This window comes from Phyllostomus discolor, chromosome 8 (genome assembly GCF_004126475.2).
Source record: "Phyllostomus discolor isolate MPI-MPIP mPhyDis1 chromosome 8, mPhyDis1.pri.v3, whole genome shotgun sequence".
NCBI lineage: Eukaryota > Metazoa > Chordata > Mammalia > Chiroptera > Phyllostomidae > Phyllostomus > Phyllostomus discolor.
In genome coordinates, this window is record NC_040910.2 from 61,439,002 (window position 1) to 61,455,403 (window position 16,402).

Genomic DNA, 16,402 nt, shown 5'->3' on the forward strand with positions numbered 1-16,402 from the left:
AGCCCTGGGTCCTAGAGCTCTAGGCAAGCCCAGGGCTGCTCTCGGCCTGTGCGCTCATCTGTGAAATGCTTCCTGAGGTCGTCGCCAGAAACAAATGAACAAACGCGAGCGTAGCTCAAAGCATACAGCCGGCACTCACGCTACTATTCCAGCTTTGAGCCAACGTCCCCCACCTCCACACATACACTGTCAGTTTGCTTACTTGCCCCACCACCCCCGACTGGCACATAGTAGGCCCCCAAGAAATAAATGCCAAATAAACCATAGGGTATATGCACAACCATCCTTCTCAGGGGCGATGGGCTCTGGTGTTCCCATTTCAAAGAGAGAAAATTGAGGCCCGGGTGGAGAAGGGGCCGCACGAGGTCACATGGAGCTGGCGGCAGGGGTAGGTTCCTGGCTCACACTGTGTGCCCCGTGGCCTATAGATAAGACTAAACAGTCTCCAAGGCACTCTCGCAGAGGTGACCTAAAGGGTCAGCCTCACAGACGGCAGCGCGGTGCGTGGTGCGTCAGTCTGCCTAGCCCCTGGAAGTAACGTGGGCTCAGACCCCTTTCTCCACACCAGAGGCTCATATTAGAAGTGCACACGCGATACAACAGGTTCCGGGGGCAGCTCATTCCGCAAACCGATGAACTGGCACCACACCGCCCAGCCGCTGGCTCGGAACACAATCCTGTACCTTTAAATTCGGTGTGCTTCAGAAAGTCCCGCCCCCAAGGAAGCGCGCAGCTCGGTAGGGGGCGTGGCTTGCTTTGCCACAGGCTGAATAATATAGTATTTTGGAGCGAGGACGCGGGGTTGAGCGCTCTCATTGGAGGCAGCTCCTGCCCGTCTGCAAGCTTTTCGGAGTCAGCAGCCGCCTCGGTGGCCAAAACATTCGGGTCCTGAGTTCTTCACATTCCATTCTCAGGCTGGTCTGGATTTGGGACCCGAGGAGACCCGCTGCGTCTGCTGGTCGCTGCGCTGAAGCCTCGACGCAGGTACGACCAAAGCGCCGAGGCCCGTCCAGGATCACCCATTCTCCGGCGTAGAGCGTGCCTAGGACGCAGGTCGGGGGGCGTGGCCTCCGCCGGGGCCGGGGTCCCGGCGGCGACTGAAGCAACGGCTTTGGACCTGAAAGCTGGAGTTCGAATCCCATATTGGGTACATCGCTTAGTTTCTCAGAGCCTCCGTGCCCTCCCCTGTGACTCGGGCCTTGACAGGACCCCAGGAACTACTGCGGGGGCCCCGACCCTGGGTTTGGCAGAGGAGGGGGTAGACAGGTGGCATCCCAGGGCGTTGTAGGGCCCGGCTGCGCAGAGTCGATTTTTAACCATCCGCTCCCTTTCCCCCTTCCCAGAGTTGGAAAGCTGTGGGTTGGGGCCTGCGTGACCGCGCCAGGGACTCTCTTGAGTCCCAGGTTAGACAGGCGGCGGGTATTGAAAGCGCCTTATAGTTTGTAAAACGTACTCCTGGTTCCTCTGGAGGCGGGTAGCAGTTGCTGGGCCGTGGTGGGCACCCCGTCAGCCTTTGACGAACCCAGGCCCTAGAGCCTGATTTTTAGTCTGGGGGCATGGGGGATCGGGGCTGGGGCTCAGGTCCCAAGTGAGTCAGACTTCAGCTGTTCCAGACATCTCCTCACCTGGCAACAGTCCTGAGCACCCACAGCTGAACAGGGAGGGCAGATGTCCTTGGTGCCTTCAGAGCTGGCTCTGAGCTCAGGGTCATTGGCCCTGGAAAAGACAGTTCTGCCTGGTGCCTGGCTGGTCTTGTGGGCTTGCCCCTTAGTCACCTTCACTCTCAGCTCTCGGAGCCTAAGGGTAGGAGTCCCTCTGGAAGAACCTGAGGCTGGGGCCTGGTGGATAGAGCCCTGGGAGAGGTCTCTGCCTCCACTGCCCAACTTCTAGACTTCTCACTTCTAACCCTTCTTCCCTGCTGTCTGCGCCACTTTACAGGTGAGCAGGTGGCTGGGCTCCAGGCCTTCAGCTTCCCTTCTCTATTGCTTGGGCTCCCTGCAGCTGAGGACAGCTTCCCATTCCCATTGTCTCAAGACCAAAGGCGCAGAGAGCCCCCGTCCTAGGCACTGGTCCAGTCCTGTGTTGGAGCCTTAGCAGTGTAGAGTTACTTTACTTGCTGCCCGCACAGCAGGGCCTTTGGCCTTGACTGGCACATACCCACTGACAGGCAGCCCCTGCCCCTGGGCAGCGGGCCCATCTCACTAGGCCTGTCCTTTGCTTTGATATCTCTGCCTTTGGGGGCTACCCTGGCAAAATTTGGAGGTAATTATGGCTTCATTGAGATCCCCCAAAGGTCTAAGAGGCCCCCCAGGGCAGTCTCTTTAGGGCCGCAAGTTGTGGTTTTCACTGGACCTTGTTCCCTCCTGCTGTGCCCAGCCCTGGTTAAGAACCAGGATGAGGCAGCCTCTAGGGACTCCCAGGGTGGGCGAGAGCCTGGAGGCTTCGCAGCGTGGATCCAAGCACCCACTGTTCACTGTGTGCCTCAGCAGCCTGTTTCTCTGTAAACTTGGGATTATGATAAGGCCCTCCTCGCAGGTCTTTTGGTGATGTTAGGAATCCTGGAGAATAGGGTTGGGGAAATGGGCCCCTTCCCTGACCTTTCTGTGTGAGCACACCTGTCGGCGGGGGGCGGGGGGGGCAGTTTGCAGATTTGGGAAAGGGGGCTCAGGCAGTTCCCCTTCCCCTCACAAGAAACCCTGCAAGCAGCTTCTTTGTCATGAGACTCTCAGGAACCCCTGGTGGGCTTGAGTCAGCGACCACAGCAGGATGGCAACCAGAATGCCCGCCCACACGTGCCCTGCTATCAGCCTGGCTTCCCCCAGACTCTGTGGTCTCTGCACCCTGGCTCTCTTTCAGGCAGACAGACATGGCAGAGTTCTCCCAGAAACGGGGGAAGCGGCATGACGACGATGTGTGGGGCAGCGCTGTGGACTTCCTCCTGGCCAATGCCCGCCTGGTGCTGGGTGTGAGTGGGGCTGCTGTGCTGGGTATTGCCACCCTGGCTGTGAAGCGGGTAAGGCCGTGCTGGGCCAGTTAACACTTGGGGCTTCCCAAAGAGGATCACAGGGCTGGGGCCTGGGGTGGGGCCCTGGGAAGTGGGGTGGGGGCTGCTCAAGGCTGTCACCCAGAAACCTTGTTTGCTTTGCCCCGGGGCTTTGCCATGATGTCCGGGCTTCAGACACTCTGACCTGTACCTTGCTGCCTGCAGCTCATTGACAGGGCTACCAGCCCTCAGGACGAGGATGACATCAAGGGAGATGCCACATGCCTGGAAGACAGTTGGAAGGAACTGAGCCTGCTCAAGGGCACACCATGCCAACAGCCCCGGTCCTCACCTGCTGCACTCAGCCATCCTGTGCTTCTCTCGGCCCCCTCACTCTTTGCCCCAGGTGAATGGCACCCCTCCTCCTCTAACCTGGGCGGGTGCCCCTTTGGTAGCCACACTGATGAGATGCATGCAGCCCAGGCTCTGCTGCTGACTGTGACCTGTGCGAGATGCTCCTGCCGCAGGGCTGTGGGCTCCCTGCATGTTTAATAGTGTGTTTTTCCGCCCTCCTGCCAACCACTGGGACATGTGGACTTTGGGGGTGGTACCAGAGCAGGGCAGTAGCCTTAAGACGGTGGGGGGCCTCAGAGGGGGAAACTGAGGTCCAGGACCCAACTCCCCACTCTGCATGAAGCTGTTTTGGCTCCAGAGAATTTGTTACCAGACCACTGTGCATGTGCGAGGACCTGAGCTAAGTGCCTTCTCAGGTGGCCATTTTATGGGTGAGGAGAATGAAACCCAGGGCTGACACACAGCTAGTAGTTCTGTAGCATTCTCTTGGCTCATCACAGGGCTTCTGACATGTCCCCTGGCCTTTCACTCTGCAGAGGGGCCCGCAGATGCTGACCCTCAGCTGGCTCCTCAGCTTAGCTCGCCAGCACCACTGTGTCTGACGTTCCAGGAAAGGCTGTTGGCATACGAGCGAGACCGTGTGAGCATCCCAGTGTCTCATGTGGCTCTGGCCAAACAGTTGGCTGGTGACATTGCCCTGGAGCTGCAGGCCTACTTGCAGAGCAAGTTCCCAGAACTACCTTTTGGGGCACTTGTGCCTGGGGGGCCACTTTATGATGGCCTGCAGGCAGGGGCTGCTGACCATGTGCGTCTCCTGGTGCCCCTGGTGCTGGAGCCGGGCCTGTGGAGGCTAGTGCCTGGCATGGACACTGTGGCCAGGGACCCTCGATGCTGGGCTGTGCGCAGGACTCAGCTTGAATTCTGCCCCCGCGGAAGTAGCCCCTGGGACCGCTTTCTGGTGGGAGGCTATCTCTCTTCCCGTGTCCTGCTGGAACTGCTCCGCAAGGCCCTGGCTGCCTCCGTCAACTGGCCAGCTATTGGCAGCCTTCTTGGGTGCTTGATCCAGCCCAACATGGCCTCAGAGGAGCTGCTGCTTGAGGTCCAGCATGAGCGCCTGGAGTTCACTGTTGCTGTGCTCCTAGTGGTCACTGGGGCTGATACGGAGGATCGGCTCCTTCTGGCCTGGCCTCTGGAGGGGCTGGCTGGGAACTTCTGGCTACAGGACTTGTACCTGGCAGAAGCTGCCAGGCTTCGAGCTTTGGATGACCGTGATTTGGGGACCCGCCGTCGGCTGTTGCTGCTGCTGTGTAGTGTCTGCCAAGGCCATCCAGCCCTGCGGCAGCTGAGCCGGGGCCACCTGACCCAGGTGGTTCTCCGTCTAGGAGAGGAGGATGTGAACTGGGCTGAAGAGGCCTTGGGTGCACGCTTCCTGCAGGCAGTGGAGCTGCTCATCTGCAGCCTAGAGCAGGCCAGCCTACCCTGCCATTTCAACCCTGCGGTGAACCTCTTCGACAGCCTGCGCCCGCAGGAGATTGACGACATGGGTTACGCACTATACTTCGGCCTGCAGGCCCCGGAGGGGCTGCTGTAGATGGGTGGGACAGCCGACAGCACATGTTCTGATGGTGGTGAGCTCTACGCTCCTCTCTTCCAGGGATTTGGAGGCCAGTTTTTTTTGCTTTTCACCAGGATAAAAGAGGGTGCATTACCTAAGCCTGCAGGGTTAGCATGTGCATAGGCAACAGTCGCTGGAACTTCTAAGTTCAGAGAGCTTGGGTTGCTGTCACCTGAGCATGGCTGTGGCGCCTCTCAGGCAGCCTGGAATGCCAGCCTCTCACACACTCCCCCTTGGTCTTCTGGACTGACCCCAGACTTGGGTTTGGTCCATTGTCACCAGCAGTGAATCCGCTGACAGAAAATGGCTTCTGCTATTCTAGGCAGTGGATAAGGCCAGATGTTTTTCTGTTGAGAGGGTGAGTTTGGTGCTTTGCTTGGGTGCCAGCTCCAGGCATCTCTAGGCCTCTGGAATAGGATGGTAAACACCGTGTGTTGTTCACCCCCATGGGCAGTGTCACCTGGTGCCCGCAGGACGTGGCTTTGGCTGGCTTAGAGCCTGGGGCTTTCCACCGTTATCTGTGGTCTAGTTTGCTTGTTGAGCTCTCCTCCAGTCTGGAGTGGGAGCTTAGCCTGATGAGCTGCCCGCCTCATGCCTTTGAGCACCAGGTGAGCTTCCTCTTTGAGCAGTGGAGGCCCCTGGGAGAGCCTCTTCCCTACTGGAGGAACCGAGGTTCTGTGCTGCCTGCCTTGCCCAGAGCCAAGGGTGTCCCGCTAGCCACTGGGTGGGCCTGGCGAGAGAGCAGAGGCTGGTGTGTAGGCTGGCCTCCCCAGTGCCCAAATGACTGCCCTCAGCTGGTGCCTGTGTTCTCACTGAAGCCTGGCAAGGTGGGGGATAGGAAAGGGAGGGTCTGCCTCCCTTCCCAGGTATTCCTCCTATCTTTGGTATCCTTCCTGCTGAAGCAGACCTGTGCCTCCAAGAATGTGAACAAGAATAAAAGCAATGATTCACAAGGATTCGTGTGACTAATGCTGAGCTCTCATGAGCAGCCCTTTGGAGTTCTGGAAACTTGTCAGAGGGTCTCAGGACCCACCTGAAGGTAGCACAATTTAACAGGTAGAGGTTATCTGGAGGGAGAAGATTACAAGAGTCCTAGTGTGATGTCTTGCTTTTGTAATAGGAACCAACTAGGGTTTTGTTTCTTTCCTGAATTTTTTAGTTCGAAACCCCTGTGATTTCTGGGATGGCTAGAACTGCCTCAAGCCTTTCAGCTAGTATCATTAGAGAAATGTGATTACTTCACCTTCCTTGTTTCTCCTCATGGCCTCACCAATGGAGGACAACCTCCCCCCAAAACATGGAGAGGCAAGTATATCAGTGTCCCAAAAGAAGCCAAAGTTGGGCTTATTTCCTTTGTCCCCACATGACAAACGAGACCATGTGTGCTTGGGGCGTGGGCACCACAGCTGCACCGTTCCCACTTGCTTGTCCCCTTCCTATCCATTGTACTTCCTAAGGTGACCACCCTCCTTCCAACTGTGATTACATGACAAGGAGTGAGCACAGGATTACAGTGCTCCTTCATCCAAGGGGCTGTCACATGGGACAGATGCTTGTGTGCACCTCTGGCTACAGGATCCTAGGCTGCCTCTGGAAGTCATGAGGCCTCTGCAGCACTTAGGCAGCGGGAGGACTGCACTCAGGCTCTCACCAGGGTCAAAGGGCAGGAGACCAGCTCAGCTGAGGAACATTCAGGTAACTTGTCTCAGGAGCTGGTACATAGGCAGCCAAGGGCTGGTGAGGGAACAGGCTGGAGTCAGAAGTCGTGCTTTGGGATTCTCCTGTAGAGTGGGGATTATGTGACACCCATTTCCTAGGGTGGTTGTGAGGAGTAATTGCTGGTGGGAGTGTTAGTACAGAGCCTGGCCTGAAGTGGGGTGGCTCCCCCTAACCAGAGAGACTTGCTGGCCCAATAGCACAGAGCCCAAGCACAAGGGGCCCTCTGCTGCTCAGCCTGTTCCTGTCTGTGGCTGTGCTCCTCAGGACAACCGGCAGCCTGGGGAAGGCTGGCCTGGGTGTGGCCGGGGCGGTGGGCCAGGACGGTGAGCCAGGACGGTGAGCCTGGTCCAGAAGCCCTCTTAGATGACCAAACTCCACATATGGCCCCATCTGGGCAGGCCTCATGCTTTTGGTGGTTCTGAACTTCCCCTCACACACCATAATTTCAGTAAGAAAAAAACTGGGATGGATCAAAGGGTAGAGAAATTAAGTGTTTGTGGTCACATTACTGGTGTATGGTTAATACCTGGGACTTCAGTTCCTAGCCAGAGAAATGAAACCAGTCATCATTTTGCTAGGACTCTGTGTGGGAGGAGCTAAGCTCAGCCCCAGCCTGTGCCAGCACTGCTGCTCTGGTCCATTCTCTTTGGACACGGGATGGTTCCAGCTCTGACCTAGGTGCTGTCTTGGCCCAAGGTCTAAACATGTTAATACTGAGACCCTTCAGCTGTGGTGCCAAAACCTGTCAATCTGCACCCTTGGTTTAACTTTACCGAGTGACCCAAGGCCTGGAGTTGTGACGACTGGTGCAGCAGCAATGTCACCTGCTCAGAATTAAAGGAATGCCAGAGCCGATAAAATAATAACCACCACAAACATGGCAAACAGGGACTTAAAAATTTAAAACGGAATCCACATAGCTCAAGAACACTTCTTACCAGAGATCACACTGCTTTTGTAAATTCATTCATAAGAATGTCTCCTCAGAAATACTTAGCTGCTAAGTGAGAAAACTTAGCTGCACGATATTCTGTCAAGGGGCAGTGCTGGTCGTCCCACAGTGGATCTGCCCAGTTGTTTCAGTCTTGAGGCCTGAAGAGAGTCTTTGTACCCAAGCTTTCTCATTAAGGAATTCCTGGGAATGGAAAGCACTCAAATACAGTTCAGATTCTGAGAAATCTGGCCAAACTGCATTCTGAAAGGACTTCAGCCAGCAGGCCAGAAAAACCACCCTTTCCAAAGCCCTGAGCTGTGGCTTACCCAGTGGAGCAGAAAGGGAAAAGAGGCTGCATTTGGCAGGGAAATGTGTGTGGCCCACCTCTCCACCAGGCACGCACCAGGCACTCACCACTGCATCCTGCCTTCTCATCTCATGACATCGTCCTACTCTGAGTGGAAAATGGAAGTGCAGTTCCTACTTCCACTAGTGATGCCTGTGCCCTGGTGCACACTGAGGAAAAATGGAACCAATACAGGGTTAGCTAAGGAGCCACCTGGTTTGAGGACCTAAATGAGCCAGAATCTACTTCCAGAATAACTGCCTCTGAGCTAGCGTGCAAACCACACAAGGAAAGCACTTCCTGACTTTTGGTTCCAAACAGGCCTTTCCCCTTAAGACCTGGGACCTACCTGGCCAAGAGGCCAGGCTTGGAGTCCCAGAGAACAGACAGGTAACCTGCAGGGGCTCCAGCAGTAGGCATTCATTCCCTCCTCCAGGTATGGGAAGAGTGCTGGGCCCGGGTCAGGATCAGGCACAGCTCAGCCTGAAGCCCACAGTCCCGAGCTATTGCTCCACCTCTCTTCTGTTCTAAAACAAGGGGCGACCAGCCTGGTACATGACGCATTTGCATTTTTCAAAAGTACATATATTTTTTTCTAATCAGAAAAATAGGCTAATAAAACCCTTGCCCTGACTGGTGTGGCTCACTGGACTGGACATCATCCCCCAAACTGAAAGGTCGCTGGTTCGATTCCCAGTCAGGGCACAGGTCTGGGTTGCAGGCCAGGTCCCTGGTTGGGAGTGTGCGAGAGGCAACCACACATTGATGTTTCTCTCCCTCTATTCTCTCTTCCTTGCCCTCTCTAAAAGTAAAATCTTTTGTTTTTTTAAGGCTTTACCTGTTCATTTTTAAACACCCCAACCAGGCATGTGCCTAGACCAGACTGAGCACCTTTGCTTCGCAGTCCAGCACTCAATCCACTGAGCCACACTAGCCAGGGCAAAAAATAATTTTTTAAAAATCCCAGTAACATTACAATCTGGTGTATCTAATTCAGTGAGGTAGCTAAGGGTGTAGTGGGTGAGACCCAGGGTGTCTTACAAAGGCCAACACAAATGGCTGAGAATGGTGTTTTGGATCATCTTTGCGCTGCTGCCCATTTTCCAAGACAGCACAGTTACATCGGCTAGGGCCAGCTGGCAGGAAGGCCAAACTCTCAGGCCGCCCCCAGCACTACCTCCCAGAGTGAATGAGGCAGGGATGGAGTGTACACATGTCCCTAGAAGGGATGGCCATTGGGAGTGAGTGGCACAGCACTGGTTTGCTAATTGACCCTGTGCCATCTTTGTATTCTAGTCAGGAACCCTGGGTTCTGGGCTACAACAGGCCCCAGAAGGAAAGACAGCTGTGAATTCACCCCAAAGGGTAGCAGGTTGTCCTCCCAGTGTCCCAGGGCTGGCGCCTGATGTCAGCGCAGTGCTGCTGGGCACTGGACCTGTGCTCGGAGTGGCTGGCTATGGGGAGAACAGGGCCTATTTTCTGCTTCCAGCTGCTCCAGGAGCAGGAAGCATCAGAGACAGTTTCCCTCAAGCAGCAGCAGCTGCGTGGGACAGCAGCTCTTGCTGTTTTCCAGACTGGGGTGGGCAGAGGTGCCACAGGGATGTCTGAAGCAAAAGCCAGGCTTCCCCTTCTCTGAGGGACAGCAGGTGGCTCTCCTCAGCATAGAGAATGATGTGGATGCTCAAAGGGCTCAGAGGTGTAGACGTAAAGGCAGACTGTTTCAGTCCCCATTCAGCTGCTGCCAGGGAAGGCATTTACTCATCCGAGTCCCCATGTCCCTGGCAGGAAAGCTGAGAGGCTTGAGAAACAGGGGGAGGGGGCAATTATGTGGCCTAATTCTTAGTCACAGCTAGGGCTGGGCTTAGTAAGTAAGCGGGGTCATTTTACTATCCTGCATTGTGCAGGCCATAGGAGATGGGATTCAAACCCTTCCGGTCACCATCAGAGAATCAACTTAGTGCGCTGAGTGCTGCTGGCCTGAGCGAGCCACCTAGAGACGTGGGAAATTCCCTCACAGGCTCGTTCGTGAAGACTGCACTGCGATTGGGCCTGACACCCTCCACCAAGGAGCCTCCAGGCGACTAACACTGCGTGCCACGATGAGGCCACTTGGGTGCAGTGGGGAAGACAAGGCTGGTGCTGGTGGGCCATCAGGACCTGAGCTGGCATGTCCTTGGGGCTGTCCAGCCCAGCAGTTACTGGTCTTGACACACAGGGGAAGCTACCTGTAGAGATTATAACCCACAAATGCATCTAGTACCCAGAATTTATAAAAAACTCCTACAACTCAGCAACAAATAACATAGTTGAAAAGTGGGCAAAAAACTTGAACAGATAATTGTCCAAAGATACACAATGGCCAACGAACACATAACAAGATGTTCAACGCCAGTGATCATTTAGAAAATGCAAGTCAAAACCACAGCAAGATTTCCCTTCACACACACTAGGGTGGCCGTGATCTAAAAAAAAACAGAATGTGGAGAAACAGAACCCTCCTGCATTGATGGGAATGTAAAATGGTGTAGCTGCTATGGAAAGTTGTTTGGTGACTAAACAGAATTAGTGTATAACCCACAACTGCACTCCTACACATACTGAAAAGAACTGAGAACAGGTGTTCAAACACTTCTGTGTGCAAGTGTGCAGAGGCACTACTCATGATAGCCAAAGGTAATCAACACCCCAAAGTCCATCTACTGAGGAATGAACTTAATGGAGTCCACCCACACATGGAGTATCATTGTCCTGGAAAGGAATGAATGACCAATGCTTCTATCGTGGATGAGCCTTGCAAAATACTAGGTTAAGTGAAAGATGCCAGACACAGCTGACATTCTGTATGATCCCATTTACATGAAATGTTCGGAATGGATAAAACCAGAAGCAGAAAGTGCACTGGTGGTTTCCAGGGTTGAGGGGAGCCTAAAACCCCACGAATGCAAGACCAGGCTCCACACTCACTGATGAGGTGCTCCAGGAGCAATTCCAGACATCTGCAGTGAGAAGAATCCACCCCGCTGCCATCCAGCCAGAGCAGAGCCAGTGGTTTAACTGAATGGTATGGGGCCAAGAGTCCCAAGACCTCAGGAAAGTTCATCTGTTCACCAGCCAGCGATGTGACTGGGCAACTCACCCGTTTCTGCTTACCTTCTAACCAGACAACACAGCCAACATGGTATGTACTATTCACAAAGTAAAGGCAAGCAAGGAATGTGGCAACTTCTGGAGGTGTGGGTGTTTGTAGGACTGTGAGCAGCTGGGCTTATCATTTGCCACTCAGACAGGGAGGAAGGGCAGGGACTAGGAAGGGACATCATGAGGGCCAGGGGCTGCCAAGGAGTCCTTGGACACTGGCTGGTGTCTATACCCTCTGCTCCTGCCACCATCCACAGACACTGCATCATACGCACAAAGGGAAAACTGCTTTATTGAGGCACATGAGCTGGGAGCATCCTGGCCACAGCAGGTTCTAGATAAAGAGAAAGAAACCTTCTGTAGACCTAAGTTTGGAAGAAGAGCCAATTCCTTGCATCCCACCCTCCTTTCTCAGGTTGTGTGGAGAAGCCCCTTCCTGGCTGCTCCAAGCCTGCACCAGGAGTGCAGGTCTCTCATGGAGGCAGAGGAAGCCCCCAAGGCCACAGCTGCAGGACGCGCCACTCCACTGCTAAGTGCTCTAGCTCCCTGCTTCTCCAAGGCATTCATAGCAACAGCCCCTGTGGGATCTCAGGGAGCAGCTTCTGTGACTTCTCAGCAGTGGCCACGGTCACTCCTGAGTCCTGGGCAGAGGGCCAGTGTCCAACAGAGGAGGAATTCTTGAGAGAATGCTCTGGATCTTGACTCCTTAACACAGGCAGGCCAGATACGGAAAGCAACCCCATTCCCCCACACCTGTGGCCCAGGGAAGGGCTGCCTGGTCCTTGCGAACACAGCTTGTTCTTAAGACAATGGGGGTGGGTCTGAGGAAGTGGCCCTTTCCCCGCTAACCTGCCCTCATCTGTTCTGAGGGCAGAAGGGACGGGTGTGCCCAGGCTGGTGGCAAAGACTGCATTTCCGCAGTTTCTTGGCCATGGACCCGGGGTCTAAGGAACTGGTCCGGGCTCTTTTGCTTCTGGATTCCAGTCCATGGGTTTTTCCTCTGCCTCCCGGCCAGGGTGGAGCCCCCAAAGTCCCTGTGGGAAGAGTCAGAGGAACTCTAAGTTCAGAAAGACATACAGAAGTGGAAGGAAGTACAGGGTGTCCTCTAAAGGAGGGTAGTCACCCCCCTCACCCGAGGACAGACTCCCCTCAATCTGCACCAACACAGTGTCACTGCCTGAACCCTGTGCTCTTGAAGGCCTCGGCTCCCTCTCACTGTCCTGGTGAGGGCCCTGTGTCACTTTGTACACACTTGGTACTGAAGCAGAAACTGCGCAAGCAGCTGGCCTGAGGTTGTGCGGTGAGGAGGCAAAGACAAATGGGCCTGGAACCAACAACCCACTTCCCATCTTCCAAGCAAAGAAACCTGAGTTCTGGATCTATCTACTCCTTACATAGGCCTCTCAGTGTTACTGCCTGACTGTCCAGGGTAACTGCTCAGCTGGCCTGGAGGTCGCACACTACTTCACTTCACTGGGGAGGCGAGGGGCCCTTGCACACCTGAACTACTCCCCACCCACTCCTGATGAGAGGCTGTCACAGCTGTGGCTGTCCCCGGGTCCCTCTGGCCCTGGCCACCAGCCCTGTGCTTGCACTGGGCCTGCTGGGTTCTTCCTGTATATGCAGAGCTGAGGACATGTGTGTTAGAACCACAGTCTGAGACTAAACTCCTTTATAAAATAGGGACTGCAATAAAGATAGGCAGGTTCCCATCTTACCAAGGAAACTGAGACTGAGAGGCCAAGTCATTTGTTCAAGGTTAGACAGGTGGGTTTTGGAACCAGCTCTGTGTGCCAAAGCTCCCACTAGGCCTTTTGGTCATTCTCGTATATTTAACTAAGCTTCTGCTGTGTACCAGGGCAGAAGTGCCTTCAATATATTATCTACCTTGATCCAATGTCCAGGTGCCAGACCCAAGTAGGTTCCTAGACATCCTAAGGACTAGTTTCTCCATCTGAACAAATGAGGCTGATGATAATGGTTTCCTAGGGTTTACAAAGGCTACTGGAGCATGGGGCTGTGGGATCAGCCCCACCTACTTTCCAGTCTTGGGCTGTGTTGCTGCTGTGACACCTGAGTAGTCACGTTGTTTGCTGGGGCCTCGCCTTCCTCATTTGTAAAATTGTGATCACATGCTTACCTGGTGACAATGGAAGACACCAATCTTAGCACAGCCTACTCAGCATAGTGCTGGGCACACAGCAAGCTATGAGACTCATGGTAGCTACTGTTTCATTTGGAATGAAGATGGTGCCATTCACCACCTTGCTGGAAGGGAGTGAGTGAGAAGACAAAGGAGCAAGACGACCCAGTGGTCCTCACGCTCCCACCACCGCCTCAGCCTGCCCTGGGTCTGAGGCAGAGCTGTGCACGCCCCACCCTGCCCAGCCCTGGAGCTGCTCCCTGTAGTGCTGCTGTTGCAAAGGGCGCGCTCCTCACCTGGGGCCACGTTCTCGTCTACCCACTGGAAGAAGCCACACTGCTGCTCTCTTGGCTTGGCACATGTGTGGAACTGGCGGCCCTTGTTGGGCCCATCCTTTTGCACAGTCCGTGTGACAGTGGCCTGACTACAAAGGCAGGATGTGCCACCACCAGAGTCATCACCAGGGCTAGCAAACCCATGTGGGTGGTTCCCTGAGATAGTGGGGTGTCTTGTTGAGGAGGAAGGAGGCCCTCCTGTTTCGGGGTGGCTGCTGTTGGCCCACAGGAAGAAACTGCAGCTGCCGCCCTGGCACTTATAGAACTGCCGGCCCTGGTTGGGACCTTCTTTCCGAACAGTGAGCAGCAGGGCTTCCTGGCCACAGTTGCAGACCACGGAGTTGCTTTCACCAGCAGCAACAGGTGGAGGTTGATTTTGGGCCAGAGCCTTCAAAGGCCTGGTCTGCCTGGCACCAGGAGGCTGGGGGTGGTTGTGTTGGCTGCTGTCTGTTCTGTTTGAAGACCAGCCAGCCTGCAGGTAGCCAGAGGGCTGGCTGGCTGGTGGGCCAGCTCTGGGGGCACCCCGTGAAAATCTTAGGTCCAAGATCTCCCTCAGGGTTTCATCACATCCGCCGATGCAGCCTATGAATTCCAGAGGCATGGTCGGAGGAAGACTACCACGTTTAAACTTGAACTTCAACCTAATGGACGAAAGGTAAAAAAAAAAAATTACTACCAAATGCAAGAGTTTTCTCCTTGGTCCACAGAAGGCCATACCTGCCCTAGGTCTCCCCCTGGCTTCTCCCATGCCCCAGGAAGCTCACACATGTACCAGCCAACCACTAGCCCCTTCAGTCTTCACAAGACCGCAGAATGGGAAGCAGATGAAATCTGAGACCCCAGGGAATCACCACAACACAGAAGCCTCTGAAAGTTCATTCCCCTATAGCAGCAGTTCTCAAAGTGTGCTCCAGTGGGCTCTGGAGCATTCTGGGCCCTTTCAAGTTGAGATCAAAAATATTTTGTAAAAATGCTAAGAAGGTAAGTCTGTTGTGTTCATATTCTTCCAAGTGTGTGCAGTGGAGCTTTCCAGAGGCTACAACACACGCAATAGACTCAGCAGACTGGCTGTGGAAGCAGATAAAGAATCCAACTGTCTCCTATGAAGCCACACATCAGACTTGCAAAAATAGGAAATCATGCATTCTTATTTTTTTGCTTTGAAAAATAGGTATTTTAGCCTAAAAATGTTACTTATGTTAGTGTGCAATGCATGTTATAAACAAATTAATAAGCTAAATTTCAGAAGATGTCTCCCCTTTAATTTAGAATATGGTAAATATTGATAAACATAACCCACAACAAAAGCTCCACAGATTCCTCGACAACTTTTACAAGTGTGGGGGTCCCATAACCAGTAGGTCTGAAGACTCTGGGCTGTGGGGAAGAGCCTGGGAACAGCCTTGTGTACACGTGTACTCTGGCGATCGGGCAGGAGAGGTCAGGGAAAGGGGAGCCCACCCTCAAGGCTGGCTTCCGCATCAGAAATGGTGTCTTTGGGACCTGGAGCGATGCAGGCCTGCTGACCTGGCTGCTGCGGAGCACGGGTAACATCCTCCCTGAGGTGCCTGGGGATTCAGGTCCCTGAGTGTCTCCACCTGTGCTTTGTCTTAGCGCTGACTCAGGTGCCCAGCTCACCTGTAAACAGGGTGTGGCCGACACACTGGACACACACTCCCATCCCTGCTGGCCTCCAGCACAGAGTCAGGGAACCACATGACAGTTCGACATTCCGGGAAACCCATGCAGCTGAGGTAGAACCTGCGGGCATGGGGACCAGGGTTAGGCAGGAGCCACTGGACCATAGGAAACGGGAAATAGCAAGGAAACTTTTCTTCAGCTGATTAAAGAGGTGTACTTGTCTGGATAACACTTAAATGGATGCAGTCACCGGTAATAAAATCACTTAGAAATACTAACCTGAATTTATTACCCACCTCCCTAAAAAAATGAAACCGCTACAGCGGTTTCTACTCTGCTTTCTACTGGAAAACAGCCAACCCTCCTACCAACACTGGGGCCACAGCCCCACCAAGTACTGGGGGCTCTACTCAGGCTCCCTGACAAGTGCTGTCACCCTGCCCCCCAACCCTTTCTCATGACAAGAGTCAGCTTCCGCTGGAGCAAAGTGTGGCTTGGGGCAGCATGGCCATCTGCCCCTAGGATGCATGTGAGGAGAGTTGAGGAGTTAGGACCAGAACCTGATCTGTCTGATGCAAGAGCCTTTACTCTTAACACCTGCATCATGTCTTTTTTGGCCATTTCTCAATGTCTTCCAGTCATGAAATTCCAGGGCTGGACTAGCCAACATGCACACAATTTACAATGTCCTCGCGTGTGTCTGGTATGACCAGACCATGTAAAACAAACCAACAAATCCCAAATCCCAATCATTCAAATAGCAAGTCACACAACCCAGAAATGAAAATGGATCAGATTAAGCCTGGAGCAGTAAACCTTACAAGTCTCTAGACCTACCCGGGTGACCCAAGGACTTAGGAAACTCAGAACTTACACAAAAGCAAGTACCTTTTCCCTTTCTACTCCAATGATTACTAGTCCACTTACCCATCAGTGGCAAAGACAAAAACCATCGACAGCATTTATTAGGTGCTTACATGTGGCCATCAGGCACTAGACTAAGCCTACAGTGGCAGCGGCTTATGTTTGCGGGCAGCACATGCCCTGCCACCGCTGCTAGGCCCGGCTCACCAGCCTCTGGCCCCTGAGAGCCAGGGAAACCGCCTGCTCATATAGCAGCACAGCAACGAACAGTGCTGCAGCCAGAGGGGCTGGCAGAATGGAGGGCTATGAAGGCTTGGGTCACATTCTGCC

At 54.1% G+C, this 16,402-nt stretch overlaps 2 protein-coding genes across 4 annotated transcripts in view; one reads left to right on the forward strand and one right to left on the reverse strand.

The window, feature by feature from the left end:
- The first annotated feature begins 796 nt into the window (after positions 1 to 796).
- MIEF2 (mitochondrial elongation factor 2) lies at positions 797 to 7,129 on the forward strand. 3 transcript variants are annotated; one of them, XM_036032886.1, is made up of 5 exons: positions 871 to 984; positions 1,788 to 1,938; positions 2,857 to 3,013; positions 3,209 to 3,389; positions 3,874 to 7,129. In XM_036032886.1, exons 3-5 carry the CDS (start codon positions 2,867 to 2,869, stop codon positions 4,926 to 4,928), a joined length of 1,383 nt encoding a protein of 460 aa, XP_035888779.1. In that variant the 5' UTR covers positions 871 to 984; positions 1,788 to 1,938; positions 2,857 to 2,866; the 3' UTR covers positions 4,929 to 7,129. The 3 variants fall into 3 exon arrangements, with proteins under 3 accessions (XP_028390502.1, XP_035888780.1, XP_035888779.1); XM_028534701.2 differs by lacking the exon at positions 1,788 to 1,938 and having other exon boundaries at positions 797 to 984; XM_036032887.1 differs by lacking the exon at positions 1,788 to 1,938 and having other exon boundaries at positions 804 to 984; positions 2,861 to 3,013.
- A 3,988-nt stretch (positions 7,130 to 11,117) lies between these two features.
- The window catches only part of TOP3A (DNA topoisomerase III alpha), a 33,543-nt gene continuing 28,258 nt past the window's right edge, over positions 11,118 to 16,402 (reverse strand). Inside the window, exons 17-19 of the mRNA XM_028534290.2 lie at positions 15,206 to 15,328; positions 13,529 to 14,208; positions 11,118 to 12,123 (exon numbers count right to left, since the gene is read on the reverse strand). Coding sequence (XP_028390091.1) covers positions 11,945 to 12,123; positions 13,529 to 14,208; positions 15,206 to 15,328 — 982 coding nt within the window. The 3' untranslated portion in view covers positions 11,118 to 11,944. The remainder of the gene's footprint in view (positions 12,124 to 13,528; positions 14,209 to 15,205; positions 15,329 to 16,402) is intronic.